At 39.9% G+C, this 23,745-nt stretch overlaps 3 protein-coding genes, 1 long non-coding RNA gene and 40 other non-coding genes across 45 annotated transcripts in view; 3 read left to right on the top strand and 41 right to left on the bottom strand.

The window, feature by feature from the left end:
• LOC125787693 (uncharacterized) overlaps window positions 1–23,745 on the top strand; it is an 87,298-nt gene that overhangs the window by 32,582 nt on the left and 30,971 nt on the right. The window contains exon 2 of one of the 2 annotated variants that reach the window (XM_049472280.1): window positions 2,580–2,640. The exons of the other annotated variant lie outside the window; for it this stretch is intronic. The gene's annotated coding sequence lies outside the window, so the exon portion shown is untranslated. Of the gene's footprint in view, window positions 1–2,579; window positions 2,641–23,745 lie in introns of those variants that run through there. 2 annotated transcript variants of the gene reach the window in all.
• Window positions 320–13,212, top strand: LOC111195242 (T-cell ecto-ADP-ribosyltransferase 1). The gene is made up of 4 exons (XM_022682025.2): window positions 320–769; window positions 9,809–9,892; window positions 11,169–11,890; window positions 12,844–13,212. The coding sequence occupies exons 2-4, from the start codon at window positions 9,830–9,832 to the stop codon at window positions 12,956–12,958; spliced, it is 900 nt and encodes a 299-aa protein (XP_022537746.2). The 5' UTR covers window positions 320–769; window positions 9,809–9,829; the 3' UTR covers window positions 12,959–13,212.
• On the bottom strand, window positions 3,212–3,284 carry trnaq-cug (transfer RNA glutamine (anticodon CUG)). Its single transcript has one exon. It is a non-coding gene; the product is annotated as a tRNA-Gln (tRNA).
• trnar-ucu (transfer RNA arginine (anticodon UCU)) lies at window positions 3,314–3,386 on the bottom strand. The gene has a single exon. It is a non-coding gene; the product is annotated as a tRNA-Arg (tRNA).
• trnar-acg (transfer RNA arginine (anticodon ACG)) lies at window positions 3,416–3,488 on the bottom strand. The gene has a single exon. It is a non-coding gene; the product is annotated as a tRNA-Arg (tRNA).
• trnar-ccg (transfer RNA arginine (anticodon CCG)) lies at window positions 3,518–3,590 on the bottom strand. Its single transcript has one exon. It is a non-coding gene; the product is annotated as a tRNA-Arg (tRNA).
• trnar-ccg (transfer RNA arginine (anticodon CCG)) lies at window positions 3,620–3,692 on the bottom strand. Its single transcript has one exon. It is a non-coding gene; the product is annotated as a tRNA-Arg (tRNA).
• On the bottom strand, window positions 3,722–3,794 carry trnar-ucu (transfer RNA arginine (anticodon UCU)). Its single transcript has one exon. It is a non-coding gene; the product is annotated as a tRNA-Arg (tRNA).
• On the bottom strand, window positions 4,169–4,241 carry trnaq-cug (transfer RNA glutamine (anticodon CUG)). The gene has a single exon. It is a non-coding gene; the product is annotated as a tRNA-Gln (tRNA).
• Window positions 4,289–4,361, bottom strand: trnaw-cca (transfer RNA tryptophan (anticodon CCA)). Its single transcript has one exon. It is a non-coding gene; the product is annotated as a tRNA-Arg (tRNA).
• trnar-ccu (transfer RNA arginine (anticodon CCU)) lies at window positions 4,391–4,463 on the bottom strand. The gene has a single exon. It is a non-coding gene; the product is annotated as a tRNA-Arg (tRNA).
• trnar-acg (transfer RNA arginine (anticodon ACG)) lies at window positions 4,493–4,565 on the bottom strand. Its single transcript has one exon. It is a non-coding gene; the product is annotated as a tRNA-Arg (tRNA).
• On the bottom strand, window positions 4,595–4,668 carry trnar-ucg (transfer RNA arginine (anticodon UCG)). Its single transcript has one exon. It is a non-coding gene; the product is annotated as a tRNA-Arg (tRNA).
• Window positions 4,698–4,770, bottom strand: trnar-acg (transfer RNA arginine (anticodon ACG)). Its single transcript has one exon. It is a non-coding gene; the product is annotated as a tRNA-Arg (tRNA).
• trnaq-cug (transfer RNA glutamine (anticodon CUG)) lies at window positions 5,144–5,216 on the bottom strand. The gene has a single exon. It is a non-coding gene; the product is annotated as a tRNA-Gln (tRNA).
• Window positions 5,272–5,344, bottom strand: trnar-ccu (transfer RNA arginine (anticodon CCU)). The gene has a single exon. It is a non-coding gene; the product is annotated as a tRNA-Arg (tRNA).
• On the bottom strand, window positions 5,374–5,446 carry trnar-ccu (transfer RNA arginine (anticodon CCU)). Its single transcript has one exon. It is a non-coding gene; the product is annotated as a tRNA-Trp (tRNA).
• Window positions 5,462–5,532, bottom strand: trnar-ccg (transfer RNA arginine (anticodon CCG)). Its single transcript has one exon. It is a non-coding gene; the product is annotated as a tRNA-Arg (tRNA).
• Window positions 5,562–5,634, bottom strand: trnar-ucg (transfer RNA arginine (anticodon UCG)). Its single transcript has one exon. It is a non-coding gene; the product is annotated as a tRNA-Arg (tRNA).
• On the bottom strand, window positions 5,780–5,852 carry trnar-ccu (transfer RNA arginine (anticodon CCU)). Its single transcript has one exon. It is a non-coding gene; the product is annotated as a tRNA-Gln (tRNA).
• Window positions 5,908–5,980, bottom strand: trnar-ccu (transfer RNA arginine (anticodon CCU)). The gene has a single exon. It is a non-coding gene; the product is annotated as a tRNA-Arg (tRNA).
• On the bottom strand, window positions 6,010–6,082 carry trnar-ccu (transfer RNA arginine (anticodon CCU)). The gene has a single exon. It is a non-coding gene; the product is annotated as a tRNA-Arg (tRNA).
• Window positions 6,112–6,184, bottom strand: trnar-ccu (transfer RNA arginine (anticodon CCU)). The gene has a single exon. It is a non-coding gene; the product is annotated as a tRNA-Arg (tRNA).
• Window positions 6,214–6,286, bottom strand: trnar-ccu (transfer RNA arginine (anticodon CCU)). Its single transcript has one exon. It is a non-coding gene; the product is annotated as a tRNA-Arg (tRNA).
• On the bottom strand, window positions 6,302–6,372 carry trnar-ccu (transfer RNA arginine (anticodon CCU)). Its single transcript has one exon. It is a non-coding gene; the product is annotated as a tRNA-Arg (tRNA).
• On the bottom strand, window positions 6,314–8,606 carry LOC125787697 (uncharacterized). The gene is made up of 3 exons (XR_007429484.1): window positions 8,075–8,606; window positions 7,393–7,596; window positions 6,314–6,429 (listed from the first exon to the last, which is right to left on the bottom strand). It is a non-coding gene; the product is annotated as an uncharacterized LOC125787697 (long non-coding RNA).
• Window positions 6,402–6,474, bottom strand: trnar-ccu (transfer RNA arginine (anticodon CCU)). The gene has a single exon. It is a non-coding gene; the product is annotated as a tRNA-Arg (tRNA).
• On the bottom strand, window positions 6,759–6,831 carry trnaq-uug (transfer RNA glutamine (anticodon UUG)). Its single transcript has one exon. It is a non-coding gene; the product is annotated as a tRNA-Gln (tRNA).
• Window positions 6,887–6,959, bottom strand: trnaw-cca (transfer RNA tryptophan (anticodon CCA)). The gene has a single exon. It is a non-coding gene; the product is annotated as a tRNA-Arg (tRNA).
• trnar-ccu (transfer RNA arginine (anticodon CCU)) lies at window positions 6,975–7,045 on the bottom strand. Its single transcript has one exon. It is a non-coding gene; the product is annotated as a tRNA-Arg (tRNA).
• trnar-ccu (transfer RNA arginine (anticodon CCU)) lies at window positions 7,075–7,147 on the bottom strand. The gene has a single exon. It is a non-coding gene; the product is annotated as a tRNA-Arg (tRNA).
• trnar-ccu (transfer RNA arginine (anticodon CCU)) lies at window positions 7,177–7,249 on the bottom strand. The gene has a single exon. It is a non-coding gene; the product is annotated as a tRNA-Arg (tRNA).
• On the bottom strand, window positions 7,265–7,335 carry trnar-ccg (transfer RNA arginine (anticodon CCG)). Its single transcript has one exon. It is a non-coding gene; the product is annotated as a tRNA-Arg (tRNA).
• trnar-ccu (transfer RNA arginine (anticodon CCU)) lies at window positions 7,365–7,437 on the bottom strand. Its single transcript has one exon. It is a non-coding gene; the product is annotated as a tRNA-Arg (tRNA).
• trnar-ccu (transfer RNA arginine (anticodon CCU)) lies at window positions 7,467–7,539 on the bottom strand. Its single transcript has one exon. It is a non-coding gene; the product is annotated as a tRNA-Arg (tRNA).
• Window positions 7,569–7,641, bottom strand: trnar-ccu (transfer RNA arginine (anticodon CCU)). Its single transcript has one exon. It is a non-coding gene; the product is annotated as a tRNA-Arg (tRNA).
• On the bottom strand, window positions 7,657–7,727 carry trnar-ccu (transfer RNA arginine (anticodon CCU)). The gene has a single exon. It is a non-coding gene; the product is annotated as a tRNA-Arg (tRNA).
• trnar-ccu (transfer RNA arginine (anticodon CCU)) lies at window positions 7,757–7,829 on the bottom strand. Its single transcript has one exon. It is a non-coding gene; the product is annotated as a tRNA-Arg (tRNA).
• On the bottom strand, window positions 7,859–7,931 carry trnar-ccu (transfer RNA arginine (anticodon CCU)). The gene has a single exon. It is a non-coding gene; the product is annotated as a tRNA-Arg (tRNA).
• trnar-ccg (transfer RNA arginine (anticodon CCG)) lies at window positions 7,947–8,017 on the bottom strand. The gene has a single exon. It is a non-coding gene; the product is annotated as a tRNA-Arg (tRNA).
• Window positions 8,047–8,119, bottom strand: trnar-ccu (transfer RNA arginine (anticodon CCU)). Its single transcript has one exon. It is a non-coding gene; the product is annotated as a tRNA-Arg (tRNA).
• On the bottom strand, window positions 8,149–8,221 carry trnar-ucu (transfer RNA arginine (anticodon UCU)). The gene has a single exon. It is a non-coding gene; the product is annotated as a tRNA-Arg (tRNA).
• Window positions 8,251–8,323, bottom strand: trnar-ccu (transfer RNA arginine (anticodon CCU)). Its single transcript has one exon. It is a non-coding gene; the product is annotated as a tRNA-Arg (tRNA).
• kcnip4b (potassium voltage-gated channel interacting protein 4b) lies at window positions 14,138–23,292 on the top strand. Its single transcript, XM_049472278.1, has 8 exons — window positions 14,138–14,549; window positions 17,359–17,486; window positions 17,586–17,655; window positions 18,408–18,478; window positions 19,912–20,019; window positions 20,604–20,708; window positions 22,111–22,173; window positions 22,747–23,292. Exons 1-8 carry the CDS (start codon window positions 14,468–14,470, stop codon window positions 22,792–22,794), a joined length of 675 nt encoding a protein of 224 aa, XP_049328235.1. The 5' UTR covers window positions 14,138–14,467; the 3' UTR covers window positions 22,795–23,292.

Below are 23,745 nucleotides of genomic sequence, written 5' to 3'. Positions count from 1 at the left end.
AGCATCTCCTGATTGGTTGACCAGTATGTATATAAATACGGGCCTGTGCTGTCATTGGTTAAGGGAGTAAAAGGGGGTGGGGTCAGAAGGTCAAGGCTGTGTTTTGTTGATTTATCAGAATGTATTAAGTATGATTAAACTGGACCTGAACCAAAACCAGCTGGGGTTTTTAAAATGTTGTTGATGGCGACTGGGGAACGTTGTGACGTAAACCCATCGTGAAACGGTCCACCAGTACCGCCATGAGGAACCCCCGGCAGAACCTCACTCAATCAGTAACCCACTCACCCCAAACCCACCATTTCTACATTCCACATTATGCACAAGGTAATATATCATTCTGTTCTCGTTCTGTTCTATTTCCTATCATCTCTTGTTGTAATCTAAAGAACAGTACATGTTGTGATTGACTGAGTCTGTGATCAGTTATGATACTCTGAATGTTGAAATCTGAAATGTTTATTTAGGTGGTTTTAGTTTGAGCCACTGGAGGAGCATCTGCTGTTTGTGGTACTGTGAGGTTCTCAGGGTCTGATGGGACGTGTCAACAAGCTCTAATATTTAATACAGGCCTCCATAAATCATCATAGCTTCTCCTGCAGTGTAGCAGAGCGAGGGGGGAGGCGGTGTTCCCACCCCTGTGTAGGTCAGAGCCAACTGCAGACTGGAGAACAGCCCAGAGCTTTAAACTGGGGAACCAGGCCCGGCATGTTGTTCTGTCTCTGGACTCGGACGTGCTGCTGAGCTGAGCTGAGCTGAGCTAATAGAGGTAAGTTCTCTCGCACTTTTTACAGAACCATATAGACTCCCATGCTGTTCTCTTTCTGTTCTATTTCTGTTCTACTGGGTTAGAGGTAAGAGGAGGAAGGAACTGGCTGTTCCTCAAACTGTTCTGTGTCATCACTCTCACTCTCACCGGGCCCCCAGAGCAGCCTGATCTGGGCCTCTTTCCTCTGAGCCTCAACACTGTAAAATCAGGCCATAAATCCTTTAAATACAGGCTTTATTATCAGCCAAGCCACTGTTTAACTGACCCTAGATCAGCTCAGTAAACCTGCTCTCTTACCACATGTTCAGAACCTGCCACCAGAGGGTCAGTCTGAACTTGTTTACTTGAGAAAACTTCATCAGAAAAGGTTGAGACTTCTCTTTCTCAGGTTTCTGGTCAGGAACCGCCCCCCTTTCGGTCACAGATCCAATCGTTTCAGGTTCACACTGCAGGAATTGGCAGCGGTCCAGCTACTGTGAATCATATTTTCACTGCAAAAAACTAGACAAAATGTATGTAAATTGAGACGTAGATGCTTAAATTAAGCAAAAAAAAAATCTGCCAATGGGGTGAGCAAATTTTTATTACTAAGATTTTAAAAAATAAGCAATCACAAAATATGGAAATGAGTGAAATAAGCTTAAATCAAGCTAAAATCCCTTATTTCTTGGCTTAAAATTTGTACACAAGAATCAGAATAACTTGACTAGTAACATTTACTTAAAATAAGGTTAATAAATTATCAGGGAAAGAAATAAGATTTATTGCCTTGAAATGAGATAATTTCACTTGCTAAGATTAATGTTTTTGCAGTGGAGTACCAGTCCAAAGCTTGGACACACCTTCTCATTCAGTGTTTTTTTATTTCTTTATTTTATTTATTTTCTACATTGTAGAATAATATTAAAGACATGAAAACAATTAAGGGACACAGAATAGAATTACGGAACCAAACTAAGATGGTGATTTGAGGTGATTTGAAGAAAAATGTTGTCTGTAGTTTATATAATAAAACAACAATGTTAATTTTACTCACATTTACCTATAAACACAACAATTCAAAGAAACTGATTGAAAAACTGAAGTGGTCTCTCTGGAGCTGTAGTCTTTAACATTAATGTACTGTATTTGGGATTATTATTATTATTATAAGACTGGTTTGAAAGCATGTTTATTTTAGGACTGCAAAATATATTATTTTAACATTATCGCAATGTGTTAATGTGCACGTGTGATCAAAATATCAATAAAAGCCTTTTGTTTTGCAGCGTAATTGTTTTAAATTTCATTCAAACAGTGTATTATTATTTTTTTTATTAAGATTTATTATGAATCAACAGATTAATACACATAAATGGAGGCTTTAAGTGCTTAAATATAAGGTTTCTTAAAAATCTGAATATATTTTTAACAATGTACACATGACTCTTATACAGATCTGGAAAAAAATGTAGAGATTTATAGGTTTATGTTTGAGTAAAATGAACATTGTTGTTTTATTCTATAAACTACAATCAACATTTCTCCCAAATTCCAAATGAAAAATATTGTCATTTAGAGCATTTATTTGCAGAAAATGAGAAATGGCTGAAATAACAAAAAAGATGCAGAGCTTTCAGACCTCAAATAATGTAAAGAAAACAAGTTCATATTCATAAAGTTTTAAGAGTTCAGAAATCAATATTTGGTGGAATAATCCTGGATTTAAATCGCAGTATTTCATGCATCTTGGCATGTTCTCCTCCACCAGTCTTACACACTGATTTTGGATAACTTTATGCCTTTACTCCTGGTGCAAAAATTCAAGCAGTTCAGTTTGGTTTGATGGCTTGTGATCATCCATCTTCCTCTTGATTATATTCCAGAGGTTTTCAATTTGGTAAAATCAAAAACTCATTATTTTTAAGTGGTGTGATAGACAGACATTTTCATAAAAAATATTAAGCTATTTTAACGTGTCTGAGAATTACTTATCCGCTCGTTTATCTTAGGAAAACTCTGCCCCTTTATTTTGGGATAACTCTGCCCCTTTAGGAAAGGCTCTCTTCAGCAGTGTAAACATGCAGCTAAAGATAAGGATAAAGAACATTGGTAATTGGAAACACAAACATTTAGACATCATTCAGAGCAGCAGTGATGTTTATAGTCCTTCAATAGAAAAGAGAAACTTCTGGTTTAGATAGTGTTTCCTTTTATAGCATTACTCTGGAAGAAGAGATCAGACTTTGGCTCCGGCAGTATGTTTCCTAACTCAGTCAGATTACGGAAAGTTCTCTCAGATCCTCAGGAGAACATGGCGAGTCAGAGTCTGCAGAGTCTAAATCAGAGAACCTGAATAAGCTTTTATTCATTTTTAAATACTATTTTATACACATCTAAATACACAGGGATGAAACTAAGAACAATAGAGTGACCGAGAAAGATGGATGGATGCAGTGGGGCCGACTCCAGCGAGAATCGAACTCGCGACCTCTGGTTTCAGAGACTAGCGCTCTGTCCACTGAGCTATGGAGCCGTGCAGGTTTCCCTCAAGCTAGCTAGCTGCGACTCCAGCGAGGATCGAACTCGCGACCTCTGGTTTAGAAGACCAGCGCTCTGTCCACTGAGCTATGGAGCCGTGCAGGTTTACCTCGAGCTAGCTAGCTGCGACTCCAGCGAGGATCGAACTCGCGACCTCTGGTTTCGGAGACCAGCACTCTGTCCACTGAGCTATGGAGCCGTGCAGGTTTCCCTCGAGCTAGCTAACTGCGACTCCAGCGAGGATCGAACTCGCGACCTCTGGTTTCGTAGACCAGCGCTCTGTCCACTGAGCTATGGAGCCGTGCAGGTGTACCTCGAGCTAGCTAACTGCGACTCCAGCGAGGATCGAACTCGCGCCCTCTGGTTTCGTAGACCAGCGCTCTGTCCACTGAGCTATGGAGCCGTGCAGGTTTCCCTCAAGCTAGCTAGCTGCGACTCCAGCGAGGATTGAACTCGCGACCTCTGGTTTAGAAGACCAGCGCTCTGTCCACTGAGCTATGGAGCCGTGCAGGTTTCCCTCGAGCTAGCTAACTGCGACTTAAATAATATTTAAATACAATTTTAATAAAAAATAAAAACTTGCAAGTTGAAAAGGGTAATAATATAACATGATCAAATTAATACATATATAACAGAGTATTAAACAAGAACAAAAAAAATATATAATACAATTTAAAATGTTAATGTAAGAATCAGGAACATAAAAAATAACATAATACCATTTTAATAAACTAAAATTAAGCTAATTAAATTATGTTAACATGATACTATATACGCTACATCTGCTGGAGGAATCGCCATTTATATGCTTCTCCTTAACATTATCTCAGATTGCTTCGTCTGCAAGTCTTCCTAAAGCGTGGTCTAAAAAGCATAATTAGGTCCCACCGAGATTCGAACTCGGATCGCTGGATTCAGAGTCCAGAGTGATCAACCATTACACCATGGGACCGGAAATGCCTTTACCCCAAAGTTGTAGAAAAGCTAGCTAGCTAACTGCGACTCCAGCGAGGATCGAACTTGCGACCTCTGGTTTCGTAGACCAGCACTCTGTCCACTGAGCTATGGAGCTGTGCAGGTTTTCCTCGAGCTAGCTAACTGCGACTCCAGCGAGGATCGAACTCGCGACCTCTGGTTTCGGAGACCAGCACTCTGTCCACTGAGCTATGGAGCCGTGCAGGTTTCCCTCGAGCTAGCTAACTGCGACTCCAGCGAGAATCGAACTCGCGACCTCTGGTTTAGGAGACCAGCGCTCTGTCCACTGAGCTATGGAGCCGTGCAGGTGTACCTCGAGCTAGCTAACTGCGACTCCAGCGAGGATCGAACTCGCGACCTCTGGTTTCGTAGACCAGCGCTCTTGTCCACTGAGCTATGGAGCCGTGCAGGTGTACCTCGAGCTAGCTAACTGCGACTCCAGCGAGGATCGAACTCGCGACCTCTGGTTTCGTAGACCAGCGCTCTGTCCACTGAGCTATGGAGCCGTGCAGGTTTACCTCGAGCTAGCTAACTGCGACTTAAATAATATTTAAATACAATTTTAATAAAAAATAAAAACTTGCAAGTTGAAAAGGGTAATAATATAACATGATCAAATTAATACATATATAACAGAGTATTAAACAAGAACAAAAAAATATATAATACAATTTAAAATGTTAATGTAAGAATCAGGAACATAAAAAAATAACATAATACCATTTAATAAACTAAAATTAAGCTAATTAAATTGTGTTAACATAATACTATATACGCTATATCTGCTGGAGGAATCGCCATTTATATGCTTCTCCTTAACATTATCTCAGATTGCTTCGTCTGCAAGTCTTCCTAAAGTGTGGTCTAAAAAGCATAATTAGGTCCCACCGAGATTCGAACTCGGATCGCTGGATTCAGAGTCCAGAGTGATCAACCATTACACCATGGGACCGGAAATGCCTTTACCCCAAAGTTGTAGAAAAGGTTTCCCTCGAGCTAGCTAACTGCAACTCCAGTGAGGATCGAACTCGCGACCTCTGGTTTCGGAGACCAGCGCTCTGTCCACTGAGCTATGGAGCCGTGCAGGTTTACCTCGAGCTAGCTAACTGTGACTCCAGCGAGAATCGAACTCGCGACCTCTGGTTTTGGAGACCAGCGCTCTGTCCACTGAGCTATGGAGCCGTGCAGGTGTACCTCGGGCTAGCGAGAATCGAACTCGCGATCTCTGGTTTCGGAGACCAGCACTCTGTCCACTGAGCTATGGAGCCGTGCAGGTTTCCCTCGAGCTAGCTAACTGCGACTCCAGCGAGGATCGAACTCGCGACCTCTGGTTTCGAAGACCAGCGCTCTGTCCACTGAGCTATGGAGCCGTGCAGGTTTCCCTCGTGCTAGCTAGCTGCGACTCCAGCGAGGATCGAACTTGCGACCTCTGGTTTAGAAGACCAGTGCTCTGTCCACTGAGCTATGTCTGCAAGTCTGCAAGTCTTCCTAAAGTGTGGTCTAAAAAGCATAATTAGGTCCCACCGAGATTCGAACTCGGATTGCTGGATTCAAAGTCCAGAGTGATCAACCATTACACCATGGGACCGGAAATGCCTTTACCCCAAAGTTGTAGAAAAGGTTTACCTCAAGCTAGCTAACTGCGACTCCAGCGAGAATCGAAATCGCGACCTCTGGCTTAGGAGACCAGCGCTCTGTCCACTGAGCTATGGAGCCGTGCAGGTGTACCTCGGGCTAGCTAACTGCGACTCCAGCGAGAATCGAACTCGCGACCTCTGGTTTCGTAGACCAGCGCTCTGTCCACTGAGCTATGGAGCCGTGCAGGTGTACCTCGAGCTAGCTAACTGCGACTCCAGCGAGGATCGAACTCGCGCCCTCTGGTTTCGTAGACCAGCGCTCTGTCCACTGAGCTATGGAGCCGTGCAGGTTTCCCTCGAGCTAGCTAGCTGCGACTCCAGCGAGAATCAAACTCGCGACCTCTGGTTTAGGAGACCAGCGCTCTGTCCACTGAGCTATGGAGCCGTGCAGGTGTACCTTGGGCTAGCGAGAATCGAACTCGCGACCTCTGGTTTCGGAGACCAGCGCTCTGTCCACTGAGCTATGGAGCCGTGCAGGTTTCCCTCGTGCTAGCTAGCTGCGACTCCAGCGAGAATCGAACTCGCGACCTCTGGTTTAGGAGACCAGCGCTCTGTCCACTGAGCTATGGAGCCGTGCAGGTGTACCTCGAGCTAGCTAACTGCGACTCCAAACAAGAACAAAAAATATATAAAAAAAATATATAATACAATTTAAAATGTTAATGTAAGAATCAGGAACATAAAATAATAACATAATACCATTAATAAACTAAAATTAAGCTAATTAAATTATGTTAACATAATACTATATACGCTATATCTGCTGGAGGAATCGCCATTTATATGCTTCTCCTTAACATTATCTCAGATTGCTTCGTCTGCAAGTCTTCCTAAAGTGTGGTCTAAAAAGCATAATTAGGTCCCACCGAGATTCGAACTCGGATTGCTGGATTCAAAGTCCAGAGTGATCAACCATTACACCATGGGACCGGAAATGCCTTTACCCCAAAGTTGTAGAAAAGGTTTACCTCAAGCTAGCTAACTGCGACTCCAGCGAGAATCGAACTCGCGACCTCTGGTTTCGGAGACCAGCGCTCTGTCCACTGAGCTATGGAGCCGTGCAGGTGTACCTTGGGCTAGCGAGAATCGAACTCGCGACCTCTGGTTTCGGAGACCAGCGCTCTGTCCACTGAGCTATGGAGCCGTGCAGGTTTCCCTCGTGCTAGCTAGCTGCGACTCCAGCGAGGATCGAACTCGCGACCTCTGGTTTCGAAGACCAGCGCTCTGTCCACTGAGCTATGGAGCCGTGCAGGCGTACCTCGAGCTAGCTAACTGCGACTCCAGCGAGGATCGAACTCGCGACCTCTGGTTTAGGAGACCAGCGCTCTGTCCACTGAGCTATGGAGCTGTGCAGGTGTACCTCGGGCTAGCGAGAATCGAACTCGCGACCTCTGGTTTCGGAGACCAGCACTCTGTCCACTGAGCTATGGAGCCGTGCAGGTGTACCTTGAGCTAGCTAACTGCGACTCCAGCGAGGATCGAACTCGCGACCTCTGGTTTCGTAGACCAGCGCTCTGTCCACTGAGCTATGGAGCCGTGCAGGTGTACCTCGAGCTAGCTAACTGCGACTCCAGCGAGGATCGAACTCGCGCCCTCTGGTTTCGTAGACCAGCGCTCTGTCCACTGAGCTATGGAGCCGTGCAGGTTTCCCTCGAGCTAGCTAGCTGCGACTCCAGCGAGAATCGAACTCGCGACCTCTGGTTTAGGAGACCAGCGCTCTGTCCACTGAGCTATGGAGCCGTGCAGGTGTACCTTGGGCTAGCGAGAATCGAACTCGCGACCTCTGGTTTCGGAGACCAGCGCTCTGTCCACTGAGCTATGGAGCCGTGCAGGTTTCCCTCGTGCTAGCTAGCTGCGACTCCAGCGAGGATCGAACTCGCGACCTCTGGTTTCGAAGACCAGCGCTCTGTCCACTGAGCTATGGAGCCGTGCAGGCGTACCTCGAGCTAGCTAACTGCGACTCCAGCGAGGATCGAACTCGCGACCTCTGGTTTAGGAGACCAGCGCTCTGTCCACTGAGCTATGGAGCCGTGCAGGTGTACCTCGGGCTAGCGAGAATCGAACTCGCGACCTCTGGTTTCGGAGACCAGCACTCTGTCCACTGAGCTATGGAGCCGTGCAGGTGTACCTTGAGCTAGCTAACTGCGACTCCAGCGAGGATCGAACTCGCGACCTCTGGTTTCGTAGACCAGCGCTCTGTCCACTGAGCTATGGAGCCGTGCAGGTTTCCCTCGTGCTAGCTAGCTGCGACTCCAGCGAGGATCGAACTCGCGACCTCTGGTTTAGAAGACCAGCGCTCTGTCCACTGAGCTATGGAGCCGTGCAGGTGTACCTCGAGCTAGCTAACTGCGACTCCAGCGAGAATCGAACTCGCGACCTCTGGTTTAGGAGACCAGCGCTCTGTCCACTGAGCTATGGAGCCGTGCAGGTGTACCTCGAGCTAGCTAACTCTGACTTAAATAATATTTAAATACAATTTTAATAAAAAATAAAAACTTGCAAGTTGAAAAGGGTAATAATATAACATCAGAAACATAAAATAATAATATAATACCATTAATAAACTAAAATTAAGCTAATTAAATTATGTTAACATAATACTATGCCTTTACCCCAAAGTTGTAGAAAAGAGTTGATCTTCCTCTCCTAAATATTCAGAAAATTAGCTTGGTCCCTGCTCTCCTTCACTATCGCTCATTAGTATAGTCCTGATAAACGATGAATGATCCGCAGTGGACTCTGTCCCCCTTTTATAGACTCTCGCTCTGATGACGTCATCGCGAGGGAGAGCGATGACGTCATCGGGCCAGCGCGAGCGAGCGAGCGCGGCAGAACGTCCTTTGAACTGCGGATTGGTGGAACAGTCGCTTAGCCCCGCCCACTTTTACACACTGATGTGTGTATTTAACCGCACCCAGAGCGGTGTACTGAAGAATATAAACAATATTAAAGTGAATGTATTATCTTATAATAGAGTTAATATAGTATTATCTAAATTATATTACAATATAGTGGTATCTATATTATATTATAATATAGTGTTAATATAGCATTATATATATCATATTATAAAATAGTATTATCTATATTATATTATAATATAGTGTTATTATCTCATAATATAGTACTAATATAATATTATCTCTATTATCTTTAAATATATTATATTATATTATTTTATATTATATTTAATATATACTAATACATATCAAAAAACTGAAGCATAGCACTAATCAGGCACCCATCCACTCCTTCCCCATCTATCCTCTTGTCACTTCCTCACAAACACACATCATGGCGCACCTGCAGGACAGGTGCTGTATTTACAATATAACGGATCATAATATATAATATATAATATATAAATATATTATATAATATATAAAAGTAAGTAAGTAGATGGTGAATCATAAAACTAATAAATTACAGAACAGGGGTTGCCAGCACTGCTTTTTATATTACATAACTGATATTCTGCATCTAGAAATATGTTTTTGGGAGGACTATAGTAGGTTTGCATACACCTCAAAAAGTGTAGTTGCACCCCTGGATGGATGAAACAGAGAGCAATATAGTGACAAAAAGACCTAGAGATAATAGAAATAGGGAGAGAGAGAGTGAGAAACAGAGAAAGAAAGACATAGATTTGGAGAGAGAGAGAGAGAGAGAGAGAGTGAGCAAAAACACCACTGCGTTGTTGAGCAATAGATTGAGAGAGTGAGACAAAGACTGCACTGCGTTGTTGAATCTAATTTTCTCCCGTGATTCTGTTTTGTGTGTGTGTGTGTGTCTCTCTGTGTGTGTGTGTGTGTGTGTGTGTGTGTGTGTGTGTGTGTGTGTGTGTGTCTCTGTGTGTGTGTGTCTTTGTGTGTGTGTCTGTGTGTGTGTGTGTGTGTGTGTGTTTCAGAGGCGGGTCCTGTGGGCAGATATGATGGGAGGTTTGAGTATGAGGCTGTTTCTGCTGATGCTCCTCCCTCTGCTCCTCCTCACTGTAAGTTATTCTTATAATTTTACATCAGTTAGAGACTTCAGCCTCTCCTGTACTCTCTCTCTCTCTCTCTCTCTCTCTCTCACTCTCACTCTTTTTGTCAGTAATTACAGATCTATAGCTCTATATATTAATGATGTGCTGATCTAATACTCAGTATCAGGGTATCAGTGTACTCTTAACCGGAGTATTCTGGGATTTCTCAGTGCATGTTAACTCTTAATCAGAGTATAAAATGACCGGGGTTAATATATTACATCAGATACATCAGAAACATTAGTTATCTGGACAGACCTATATATTGGAAATGGCAGTTACTTATAATTATAATATGTTATACTTCTATTAAAAGCTACAATATTGTATGATTGTATATATTAAAATGACTATATAATTATTTGTATTATATGTTATAATCTACTTATTGTAACTTATTTTAGATTTTTATTCTGGTGTATGAATTGTAATTTCTTATTTAATTTGCTTATATTTTATTACCAGTATTTTTGCTTAACATATATTATTCTTAGTTTTATTATTATTATTATTATTTTAATTATTTGTACAGCACTGGAAAAAAAAATAAGACCACTTAAAAATGATGGGTTTCTTTTATTTTAGAATATTAAAAAAACTCTGGAATATAATCAAGAGGAAGATGGATGATCACAAGCCATCAAACCAAAGTGAACTGCTTGAATTTTGCACCAGGAGTATAAGACATAAAGTTATCCAAAAGCAGTGTGAAAGACTGGTGGAGGAGAACATGCCAAGATGCATAAAAACAAAACTGTGATTAAAAAACACCAAATATTGATTTCTGAACTTTTAAAACTTTATGATTATGAACTTGTTTTCTTTGCATTATTTGACGTCTGAAAGCTCTGAATCTTAATTCAGCAATCTTATTTTCTGCAAATAAATGCTTTAAATGAGAAGATTTTTATTTGGAATTTTGGAGAAATGTTGTCTGTAGTTTATAGAATAAAACAACTATGTTCATTTTACTCAAACATAAACCTGTAAAAAGCAAAATCAGAGAAACTGATTCAGAAACTGAAGTGGTATCTTAATTCTTTCCAGAGCATCACTAATTGCTAGTGGCCTACCACATCATGTGGTAGAATGGGGTTCAATTCGTGGTCTGTGCCAGATTGGCCGATGGCCGCCAAGTGTCTTTGAACATCTCTTTTTCTTAGGCTCTACAGTAACACACTGGTTCCCTCCAGACGTTTTTGAGCTTCATTAACAGTGTTTCTAACTGGTTGTTGTTCTGCAGGTCAGAGCGGAGCAGAAAACTCTGGACATGTCTGCTAACGCTGTGGACGACGTCTTCTCAGGGTGTCGGGACAGGATGCTGAGGGCTGTAACAGAACCAGGCGGGGTTCTGGAGAGGGAGATCCGGGTTAGAGGGGATTTCTCGGAGATGTGGAGGGTTTCTGGAAGAACCTGTGAGAAGCAGATTCACGGCGGGACTCAGCATCACCTGTCTGCTCTGCACTCGTACGGGAACTCTGGAGTTAACTTCAGAAAGAAGTTCAACAGAATGGTCCAGACCAATGGCACCAACGCCACGACGTACTCGCAGTTTCCCTACAAATCTCTCCACTTCCTGCTGACGGACGCCATGCGGCTCCTGAACGACAGGAACGCCTCCTGCCGCCACGTCTACTTCGGCACCAACCTTCGATATTCAGCACAAACTGGGAAGGAGATCCGCTTTGGGAGGTTCCTCCATCCCAGAACCCAGAAGAGCTCTGAAATAGAAGCAGCCGGGTCAGGTGAAGGTGAAGGAACGCTGTTTGACATCACTTCCTGTTCGGTGGTGAACGTGGAGGACTACACATGTTTTTCTGATGAGGTAGAGCAGCTCATATCCCCGACTGAGGTCTTTACAGTGGAGAACGTCCAGCCTGTTAAAAGTGACGATGGGGACTACAGAACTATCACTTTATCACATTCACGCTTTCTCAGCAATCACGACTGCTACCTGTTCCACAGGTGAGTCTCATATCTGTTGATTATCATCATATACGTACAGTACCAGTCAAAAGTTTGAACACATCTTCTCATTCAATGTCTCAATTATTTATTTACTAAAATCATCCAGACTATGAAGAAACTCATAAGGAGTAGTATAATGTAGTAACTTAAAAGTGTTAAACAAACCAAAATACTCTGTGAAGCATTAGGTGCTCTGGGGAGTCGTTAACTTGCATTTGTTTGTGAAGCTAGTCCTGATGAGAGCCAGTTTCATCATTATTATAAGACGAGGGTCTTTGCGACTGCACTTGAGAATACTTTTAAGTTCTTTAAGTTCTTGAAATGTTTCAGATTGACTGACCTTCATTTCTTAAAGTTTCATTTTGTTCTTTACTTAGTTGAGTAGTTTTGCTTTTCATAATATAGATCAGAACATTGCTCAAATAGGGCTGTTCACTGTATACCAACTCTACCTCTTCACTACTTTACTACTGATGCTCACAGACTAACACTAAGAGGCAAGAAATTCAAGTAATTAACTCTTGAGGATTTTAAGCACAGCTGTTAACTGAAAGCCTGAATTCCAGGTGACTCTACCTCATAAAACTGACTAAGAAAATCCAGCCAAGATGTGCAAAACTGGCTTTTGAAGAATCCAAAATATGTGTAACTCTTTTTTTGTTTACTAAATAATTCCATATGTGTTTTCTTCATAGTTTGGATTACTTTAGAATTGACCTACAATGCAGGACATTTTAAATAATAATAATAAGAAGAAAGTACTGAATTTAAGGTGTGTCCAACTTTTGATTGAGGCTTGCCAAAGCACTATGCATATTTATTCATAATAAATGCACTACTAATACTTTAAATTGGTTGCATATTTTTCTGACATGATTACACATCTTCAATACACAATCTTCATTATTAATGTTTGAAACTCTGTGTTTCTGTGATTGTTCTCTCTAAAGTTCTGATTCTTCTCCTGATGGATCCTCTGCTCCGTCGCTGACGCCCTGGATCCTGGTTCTCCTGGGTCCCCTCCTTCTGGCTGGTCTCCTGACAGAACCCCTGCTCCAGATCTGACTTAGAATAAGTCGGCTTCTTTTCCAAACTTTCTTCAGTGTTCCATTAAAAGCTACTCTGCAGATTAGAGGAGCTGGGTTAGTGTATTCAGGGCAGGTTTAATATACGCCTGATTCAAACTGAACTGAGGAAACATAGGAGAAGTGAAAATAACAGGGGTTAATAGACTACAAAGTCTTAAAAAAAGGCTTTTAATGCATCTCTAAATGTCTTAAAATGTTACAGACAATAAATACCACTTTGTTTTTATTTTATTACATTGCATTTAGCAGTTTCCATATTTGACATGCAGGTTATTTTTCTAATTTAACAGCAGAACAGAGCAGTATCATTATTTGGCTCAGAGGGGGCTGCTGTTTTCAGCTATGGTCATTACTAGTGCTTTAGTACAAATTCTGAATTTTAAATATACCAACAGCTATATTTTAGTCTGAAAAATGGTAAATCAGGTTTGTTTGTAATATTGGTTTATAATAAATACAGGAATTACATGCTTTCTGTAGTGTCTGTAAACAGATCAGTGTCTGAAATTGATCAGAACTGTGATTAAATGATGATCGATTTGATTGAACCCACTTTATAGATTCACATCTCTAAATTTTCTTAAAGGTGTGGAATAGTTTTGCCAAGTGCCAAGTCCTGCTGGAAAATGAAATCCTCATCTCCATAAAAGCTGTCAGCAGAGTGAAACATGAAGTGGTGTGAGACATTTCTCTCCAAACCATCACTGATTGCGAAATCTTCACACTAGATCTTAAGCAGTTTGGACTGTGTGTCTCTCCACTCTTCCTCCAGACTCTGCTGCCTTGATTTACAAATGAAATGTAAAATTTACTGAAGATCAGTGATGGTTTGGAGAGACGTCATCTGCTGGTGTTGATCCACTGTGTTTTATTATCAAGTCTAAAGTCAGTGCAGTTTTGTTTTCCCACAACACCTTACAGCACTTCCCAAAATGCTTTCCTCTGCTGACAACTTTTATGAAGATACAGATTTCATTTTCCAGCAGGATTTTGGCACACTGCCCACACTGCCTAAAGTACCAATTGGTCTTGATTTTCTAAATTTCTGAGACACAGATTTTTGTGTTTTAATCATCAACAATAAAAGAAATAAACACTTGAAATAAATCACGCTGTGGGTAATACTCTATAATCTATATGGTATATAATTTTTACATTTTGAACTGAATTACTGAAATGAAGTAACTCTTTTTAAAGTGAAATTCTAATTTTTTGAGATGTACTAGTAAATAATTAGTGTTTTGCTGTTTAATTAATTCTTCTATAATTAAGAATAATAATTTTATCATTATTTTGTTATAATAAAAAGTCAGAGCTGTTTTAAACAGCAGTCAACACTTAGCGCCTCCTACAGGCAACTCCTTGTTAGTGCAGTACACACACACACACACACACACACACTGTCGGCTCCACTTTTGTTACCGAAGGAGTGAACACACACACACACACACTGTCAGGACAGTGAGAGCAGTGTGTGGAGCTGAGGATGAGCAGGCGGAGGTGTAAACAGCAGCTGGTGAAATTCCTGCAGCACCTCCATCGACTCCTCACCGGGACCCTCAGCACAGGTCAGTGACCCGAGCCGGGCGGGGTGGGGTCAGCTGAGGGGGCGAGGTGGTCTTGTGGGTGGGTTACATGGGTGTGGCCAACAGAATAACGGCTCTGTAACAGGTTCTGTGTCCTGAAATGACCAGGGAACCCTTTTAATGCTCTATAGAACTTCTCTTTACATAAGATTTTATGAAGAAGTACATTTTGTAGAGCTTCTCCTTCTACACTCTTATCATAAAAAAAAAAAGATTTTTTAAATGTTTTGTGTTGGGGAAAAAAAGAGCCTTTATATCCACATGATGATCTGTGTAAATGTTTTGTTTGAGATTATCGTTCTATTCTCATAGTACTAAACAAAGGTTCCTCACAGGTTCTTTAGTAAACCAACAGTTTTATTTTAGTTTTTTTGTTTTTTATATTCGTTGACATGCTTCAGTGGATATTCTGATTTATTTTTAACAAATATGAAACAGTTCTACTGTATAGAGAACCTGTTATTATATTGGTTCTGTGGAAGTTAGTTCTATATAGCACTGAAAAGGGTTCTATGAACTGTAGTGGCATTGAAAACCCTTGAACGGCTTTTTTAGAATATTTATTTATTTTTAAATAACTAAGCTTCTGTGGAGAACCATCTACCTGATATTCTTGTTCTATTATCTTAGTACTAAAAATGTCTACTAAAGGTTCTTTAGTACACCAACAGTTTTTTTCATTCATTTACATGCTTCAGTGGATATTCTGATTTATTTTGAATAAAAATAGAACATTTCTACTGTATAGAGAATCTGTTGTTATATTGCTTCTGTGGAAGTAGGTTCTATATCTGGTGTTTTTAGAGCACTATAAGTGAAGTCGGTGTAATGTGGTGTTTTCAGCACTGCAGTGTCGCGTGTTCACCGTGATGATGTCATTAGAAACTGGGTCAGTGGTGTAACGCTCTTTAAAGAGGACACCGCTTAGCACAGGTGTGTTCAGTTACCTGCATGGCCTGAGGAGCTCCAGGTCCACATTCCAACGTTCCAGATCTAAACATAACCTAAATTCTCACCCAGAAATCCACCAAGCAACACCCTACCACAAGTAACAATTGACTCCTATACCACAACAAAACCTTTGTAGCAGTTATACCATATCAACACCTTGCCAACACCTTACCAACCACTTAACAACTGACTCCTTTTCTTCAGCAACATCTCAGCAATCACTGAACAACTCACTCCTATTCCTCAGCAACCACTTAACAGCTGATTCCTATAACTCAGCAACACCTCAGCTACCACTTAACAACTGACTCCTATTCCTTAGCAACACATCAGCATCCACTGAACAACAGACTCCAATACCTCAGCAACACATCAAAAACCACTTAACAACAGACTCCAATACCTCAGCATCACCTTAGCAACCACTAAACAACTGACTCCTGTACCTCAGCAACCACTGAACAACTGACTCCTATTCCTTAGCAACACCTCAGGAACCACTAAACAACTAACTCCTTTACCTCAGCAATCACTGAACAACTTACTCCTATTTCTCAGCAACACCTCGGCAACCACTTAACAACTGACTCCTATACCTCAGCAACACCTCAGCAACCACTTAACATCTGACCTGTGTAACTCCCTAGTAATGCCTCAACCGACAGTTATACCATATCAACACCTTACCAACCACTGAACAACTGACTTCTATACCACGGCAACTCCCCGGCAACCACTGAACAACCTATTTCATTTTGACACTAATGGATTCCTTCTCATATTTGACTCTACACACATGCATACACACATACACACACATGAACAAACAGACATGTGGTCCCCATAGCGCAAGAGGTCCCCATGACCTAACTGTGTAAATAGATAGTTGTCCCCAGAATGTATTGAATTACAACACACACTCACACACGTGGGTCAGTAATAGTGTCCAGCTCTCTACATTATTGATGCTGGAGGTAAGTGTGTGTGTAATTAATGGAGCTGCTGTAGCGGGTGAGTGAGCGGTGAGCACAGCTCACGATTCACATCTGAGGCAGAAAACTCTATCCAGTGTTTAGAAATTGGACTCCTATAGCCATTTCACACACTCACTCCCATTTATTACTGATTGAATTTTAATAATGCTTTGTTTGTGATTTAAACTTGTGAAGCATGAAATTTGCTGTTGGACAAAATACATTTACATTTTTTTTTAATCAAATGGATTTTAATTTATAGATCTAATAGGTATTTGTATTAATCTAAATTATTTAAATCTAAATACTGCAAATTGTTATTTTTAAATGCATATACAGCTCTGGAAAAAAATTAAGAGAGCATTTCAGTTTCTCTGATTTTGCTATTTATAGGTAAATGTTTGAGTGAAATGAACATTGTTGTTTTATTATATAAACTTTTATTTGCAGAAAATGAGAAATGACTGAAATAACAAACAAAAAAATGCAGAGCTTTCAGACCTCAATAATGCAAAGAAAACAAGTTTATATTTATAAAGTTTTATGGATTCAGAAATCAATATTTGGTGGAATAATCCTGGTTTTTAATAACAGTTTTTATGCATCTTGGCATCATGTTCTCCTCCACCAGTCTTACACACTGCTTTTGGATAACTTTATGCTGCTTTACTCCTGGTGCAAAAATTCAAGCAGTTCAGTTTGGTGGTTTGATGGCTTGTGATCATTCATCTTCCTCTTGATTCTATTCCAGAGGTTTTCAATTTGGTAAAATCAAAGAAACTCATCATTTTTTAAGAGGTTAGTAATACATGAATAGCATTATTTCTTTAGTAAATGTATAATTTGGGCATTGTATTGTGTTGTAGATAATGAGGATGAGGAGCAGGATGGTACTGTGGTGCGCCGTCGGCGTCCGGAGGACCTGGAGAGACTCCACCGTCAGAGTCGCTTCAGCAAGAGAGAGCTGCAGTTTCTCTACAGGAGCTTTAAAAGTGTAAGACTGCTTCCTTTACACTGTTATAATCCTATGTCAGGATTATATCTTTGCTTTATATGGTAAATATTGATTTCTGTTTTGCTTGGGTTTGGTCAGGGCTGTCCCAGCGGCATCGTAACCGAGGAGACATTTAAAACCATCTATAGCCAGTTTTTCCCTGGTGGAGGTATGTGTTTTTTATTATGATAATAAACAACTTTTCATCAGCACCTCCAGAAACTCCTTTAAGATACTGAGACTCTACTTATATATAAAGACACTGAGAAAATGGCAAACATTTGGAAACCCCTTCTTATTCCATGTTTTTTTTCTTTTGATAAATTCCTAAATTTAATGTTAAAGATTCCAAATTTGCCCCTTAATTGTTGTCATGTGTTTATTATTAATGTGCAATGTAGAAAATAAATAAAATTAAGAAATAAAGAAAAATTCTTAATTAAAAAGGTGTGCATTGGTACCTTATATATATATACTGAAACAGTATAAACCACTATAATGTGTAATTACCAATGTTTTTTAAATAAATATAACAAATATAAATGTATTTTAATTATGTAATTTAAAGAAATAAAATATATTTTCTATTGAAATAAATATATGTTTAATTTTTAAACATTTAAAAATACTGCAACACTGCCATCTAGTGGGTAAAACTGATCATTTCGAAACAAACTGCATTTTTTTTTTTACTGTTTGGTTTATAATGTGAAATCATTAAACTGTATTAATACGACCTGCTTTAATTTACATATATTGTACATATATTGTGGTATTCATAGCATACTTAAAGTCAGAATACTGCACTATACTGTGCTGGATATATTGTGTTTTCTTAGCTTTAACAGTGTAAAAATATTAAAATATTTTAGTTGTAATGATGTCATTTTATTGATGTGATTAATATTGTTTTTGTTTCAGATGTGACTAAATACGCTCATTACCTCTTCAGTGCATTCGACACTGATCAGAACGGCACTGTCAGCTTTGAGGTAAGAGTGACAGCAGAGACACAGAGTCTCCAGAGTACAGATACAACATTTTAGTACTGAAGTACAGTAGTAAAGTAAAAGTAATACTCCAGTAGATACAGATACAATACGGTGGCCGAGAAAGCCCAGCGCAGTGCAAATTGAAAAGCGCTGCAAAAGCACAAAACACATCCATCAAAATAACAACACAGGCGCAGCAAATAGAAAAACGCTCTGCAAATAGAAAAACGCGCTGCAAATAGAACCACAACACAACGGAAGTGAGTCACAACACAACGGAATTTTCCCGGGGGACCTTAAAAGATGCTGTACCAGCTGTATACAAAGGACAATAAGTGGCAAACAAGCTTCTGAAAAGTAAGTTATGTTTATTACCTGTGATTACCACGGTTGTGTGCATATTATTAAAAGTTCTGCTTCACAAAACGCCTTGTTTGCCACTTATTGTCCTTTGTACACATAGTGAAGTCCGAGACGTTACTGAAGACGCAGCTTAGCTAGTACAGTATCTTTTAAGGTCCCCCGGGAAAATTCCGTTGTGTTGTGACTCACTTCCGTTGTGTTGTGGTTCTATTTGCAGCGCGTTTTTCTATTTGCTGCGCCTGTGTTGTAATTTTGATGGATGTGTTTTGTGCTTTTGCAGCGCTTTTCAATTTGCACTGCGTTGAGCTTTCTCGGCCACCGTATACGGCCTTTTAATACTTAAATACAGTAGTGAAGTAAAAATAATACTCCAGTAGATACAGCTACAGCATTTTAGTACTTAAATACAGTAGTGAAGTAAAAAAAATACTACAGTAGATACAGCTACAGCATTTTAGTACTTAAATACAGTAGTGAAGTAAAAAAAATACTACAGTAGATACAGCTACAGCATTTTAGTACTTAAATACAGTAGTGAAGTAAAAAAAAATACTACAGTAGATACAGATACAGTATTTTAGTACTTAAATACTGTAGTGGAGTAAAATAATACTACAGTAGATACAGATACAAGCACAGTAGTGAAGTAGTTGTACAAGTAAAACAATGTACAATGTAAAACTTCTTCACTACCGTACTTAAGTACTAAAATGCAGTATATGTATCTATTGGAGTGTTATTTGTGTGTTATGAGTGTGTTTGAGTGTTATACTTCACTATGGTACTTGCATAATTTATTTAATTTCAGTATTTAATTACATAATGTCAGTTAAATATATCAGAAGAACACAGTGAAATTTGAGAAGTGAAATGAAGTTTATAGGATTTACAGAAAGTGTGCAATAATTCTTTAAACTAAATTAGGCAGGTGCATAAATTTGGGCACCCTTGTGGTTTTATTGATTTGAAGATTTTTATCACTAATTATTGGAGCACAGCATTAGTTTGGATCTATATGTGTGTTTGTGTGTGTGTGTATTAAGAGGAACACACTGCTGTGAGTTTTGCAGGAGCTGATCAGAGGCATGTCGGTGCTGCTGAGAGGTTCTGCTGAGGAGAAGCTGTACTGGACCTTCAACCTCTATGACCTGAACCGAGACGGACAGATCACTAGAGAGGTCTGGACTCTTCAGGAATTCTCAGATTAGATTTAATAAGAGATCTAATTAAAGATATAGCCAAATACCATGATTTACACTGTTTACACCTGTGCTCCAGGTGTCCTCAGTAACCTGTACAGGTGTGTTTGGTGTCAAAGAGGAGCAGAAGCTAAAGTTTTGGCTAAATGTTTAATCATTTCTCTGATTTACTGAAGTGAATCTGTTTTATTTAATCATGTTAGTGTTGTGTATCATGTTTAGGATTATAACAGTAGCATTAAGTAGTGATGAGTAGTAAAAACAGAGACGTGTTTAAGGATAAAGTCCCGCCCTTTAACAAAAGGAGCCAATCAGCTTACTGCTTAGAATAGAGTAAGAGCCTCTCTTGATGAGGAGATCTGCGCAAGCGCAGTAGCCAGAACTAATAGAGAAATCAAGAGTCGAACCCTACAAACTGTTCATGGTTTTTGATTACTTTTATAAGATCCTTTTACTGTGTGATTGTGATTATGTGTGTGTGTGTATGTGTATGTGTGTGTGTGTGTGTGTGTGTGTGTGTGTGTGTGTGTGTGTGTGTGTGTGTACTGTACTGTACTGTGCAGGAAATGCTGGATGTACTGAAAGCTATTTATGATCTGATGGGGAAGAATGTTCCTACAGGACTAAAGGAAGAGATACCCAGATTACACCTGGAGGCCTTCTTTCAGGTAATAAAGAATTTACACACCTAGTCACCCAACACACACACAATAACATTTCACAAAATGCATACCTGTCAAGTCTCCCGTTTTGGCCGGGAAACTACCGTATTTCACTCCTCTTTCCCGCCGTCCTCCCGCATTAGTATTTTCCCGTATATTTCCCATATTATATTAAAATTAAAAAATATATATTATTGAGGAGACAGGGCACTGACCGCTCTGTGTCTCTTAACCAATCGTGGAGGCGGTTCAAGGAGAAAGTCCCGCCTTTCAGGAGAAACAGCCAATCAGCTTGAAAAGGAGGGTCAGTGTGGGGAAGCCCCCCCGTCGCGGTGAGTTCAGGGAGCTAGTCGGAGCTGCTGATGTTAAAACAGATCTGGATATTCAGCGATTTTTCTTAAAGAAAGGTAACGGTAGGCTAATCATGTAAACTGTGATGAGATTTTTCTGATAGCTGCTTAAAAATACTCGTCTCCGAAATAAAACACACAGATTAAACCTTTTAAAATAAAAAATGTACAGCTTGTGACTAGAAACAACTAGAAATGTGGAGAGGACCGAAATTAACTGAACTGATCAGGAGTGATCAAAAGAAAGAAGTATTAATTAAAAATTATTAATTGTGTAGACCCCTTAGGACTAATTTTTACTGATGGAATATATGTGGTCCATGTCCTTTTAGTAAAAGCTCATAATACTATTTTTAGGATTTTTAATTTGGCTGTAAAGAATGACATATGTAGGAATGTCCACAAAATTTCAGATTCTGATAATCTAATTGTAGTGTGTAAGTGGTTCACATGTGGTAGATTTTTTGTAAACCTGTCTTAAAATGGAAGGGATACTGAATCTTCGTTGGGCTGGTGGGACGACTTTAAGCGGACAGAGGAAAATATCCCTTATTTTTAAATCTAAAACTTGACAGGTATGAAAATGTCATACATTTTTGTGTATATATATATATATATATATATATATATATATAGATAGATAGATAGATAGATATATAAACACATTGCATACCAGACATGTATTGGATAATAAATTGATTCTGCTCTGAATAAATTCACCTTTTTTTAATGTGTCATTTAATATTACAGAGATGGAAGTGGAACACATCAATTATCTTGTCCTTAACAGCTATTAGATAGAATTTAGGTAATTTTAACAAACCTAACCAAAAGAAAAAAATGAAAATGTTCTAATGGTAGGAAAAATGCAGTTTATACTGGCAAGAAATTGCTTTTCTAGGAGCAGACATGCCAAAAAATGATATATTGAAATTCTGTGACAGTTTTTGCCGTTGTTTTTTTTTTTCATAATGGGATTTTTCTGATTTTTTACAGATCTGCTCCTGTAAGCTCAGTATATAAGAGTATCTCACAGTGTTGTTTTTTTGTGTTTGTAGAAAATGGACCGGAATCATGACGGCGTGGTCACCGCTGAGGAGTTCATCGAAACCTGTCAAAAAGTGACCTTTCTCTCTGATAATCTCATTATTTACTAAAACTTATATCATTATATCATTAACTGTTTAATCAAAACACTGTCTGCCTGCCTGCCTGCTTGCCTGTCTGTCTGTGTTTATTTCTGGCTGTCTGTCCTCTTATATTCCTCTCAGTCTGCCTCTCTGTCTGTCATTCTGTATTGCTTCTACATTCCTGTGTTTCTGCCTACCTGTGTATCTGTTTCTCTCTTTCTTTTCTCTCTTACATAATAAATTGTATAATAAAAAAAAACATATTTGTTTCTCAATCAGCCTGCACACCTGTCTGTCTGACTCTGTTCTGGACTTCCTTATATAATCAGCTGTATAATCAAAATTCTATATCTGTCTGTCTGCCTGCCAACTTTTCTTTGTGGTTGTCTACCTGTGTGTCTATATGCCTGTCTGTCTGTCTGTGTGGTTTTCCTTGTATAATAATTAACTGTATAATCAGAACTGCATTAATGTCTGCCTACCAGTCTTTCTGTCTCCCTGTCTGTCTCACTGCCTGCTGGTCTTTCTCACTGTCTGTCTGTCTGTCTGTCTGTTTGTCCACAGGATGAGAATATCCTGAGGTCGATGGGTCTGTTTGAGAACACTGTTTAGGAGCAGCTGGTGGGTTTCTGCTGAAGGATGACAGCTGCTGGGTCTTCAGGAACTCTTCAGGACGATCTGATTGGACGATGTTGACGCTCTGTGATTAATGAACATTGCTGTCGGTGGATTGATGGCGTCGTCCAGCTCTGAGATGTTTTACAGGAAGTGACAGTTTTCCTCTTCTCTTGCACCAATCAAAACCCGACCCAACCCTAAGAATCGTAAAAAAAACGGATGACAAAACCTCGTCAAACGTTAACATCCGTCTCAGATCAGAGCTTTAACTATGTATAGCTGTATCTGTAATTATGTGTAAATTGTGGGGTTTGTGTTCAGAAAGAGACAGCACTGACGAATATGCATTACTGTGTATATATATTTACTTTAATTGAATGTAAATTGATGGTGTGTTAATCAGGGTGTGATCTTGTGTGTGTGGTCAGAAGTATTTGGACACCTGCGCTTTCATTGTTTTTAACAAAAAAGGTATTAAAATAATTTATCCTGCTTTTGTTGCAGTAATTAATTGTCTCTACTGTCCAGGAAACACTTTCTACAGCTTTTACGGCTATACCCAAAAATATAGGATGGAGCTCCATCATTCCAGAGAACACAGGTCCACTCCCCCACAGTGTTCTCAATACTGGGGGGCTTTATACCCCTCTTGCCCACCGCCTGCCATTCGACATGTTACCAACAGCTTCATGTTTATTAGTCCTATTCTATTCTATTAGCAATGATTCTCTTCTGCAGAGAATAGACAAGCTGTCTGTGTTCATTAACAGGGTGTAACTTAAAAACACAAAAACATGTACTTGAGTGAGGTCTGTGTACCCCCGGGGGTCCCAGACATATACTGACATGCCAAAAGTCAAGGGACAGCAGTATGCAGGATTACTGTGAAGTGTTACATCATGGGGCGACTTGGGAAGCAGAAATCACACCCTACAATATATATCC

Source organism: Astyanax mexicanus, chromosome 25, assembly GCF_023375975.1.
Source record: "Astyanax mexicanus isolate ESR-SI-001 chromosome 25, AstMex3_surface, whole genome shotgun sequence".
NCBI lineage: Eukaryota > Metazoa > Chordata > Actinopteri > Characiformes > Acestrorhamphidae > Astyanax > Astyanax mexicanus.
Note: the sequence above shows the minus strand (reverse complement) of the source record. Positions and strands in the feature narration are given on the sequence as shown.

What these genes read in the sequence shown, in the direction of transcription:
- kcnip4b (XM_049472278.1), top strand. Translation starts at nt 14,468, where the DNA reads ATGAGCAGGCGGAGGTGTAAACAGCAGCTGGTGAAATTCCTGCAGCAC. An exon ending in CACCGGGACCCTCAGCACAG is followed by an intron (nt 14,550 to 17,358) that starts GTCAGTGACCCG and finishes ATTGTGTTGTAG; the next exon opens with ATAATGAGGATGAGGAGCAG. An exon ending in ACGGCACTGTCAGCTTTGAG is followed by an intron (nt 18,479 to 19,911) that starts GTAAGAGTGACA and finishes TGAGTTTTGCAG; the next exon opens with GAGCTGATCAGAGGCATGTC.
- LOC111195242 (XM_022682025.2), top strand. Translation starts at nt 9,830, where the DNA reads ATGATGGGAGGTTTGAGTATGAGGCTGTTTCTGCTGATGCTCCTCCCT. An exon ending in TCCCTCTGCTCCTCCTCACT is followed by an intron (nt 9,893 to 11,168) that starts GTAAGTTATTCT and finishes GTTGTTCTGCAG; the next exon opens with GTCAGAGCGGAGCAGAAAAC. An exon ending in GACTGCTACCTGTTCCACAG is followed by an intron (nt 11,891 to 12,843) that starts GTGAGTCTCATA and finishes TTCTCTCTAAAG; the next exon opens with TTCTGATTCTTCTCCTGATG.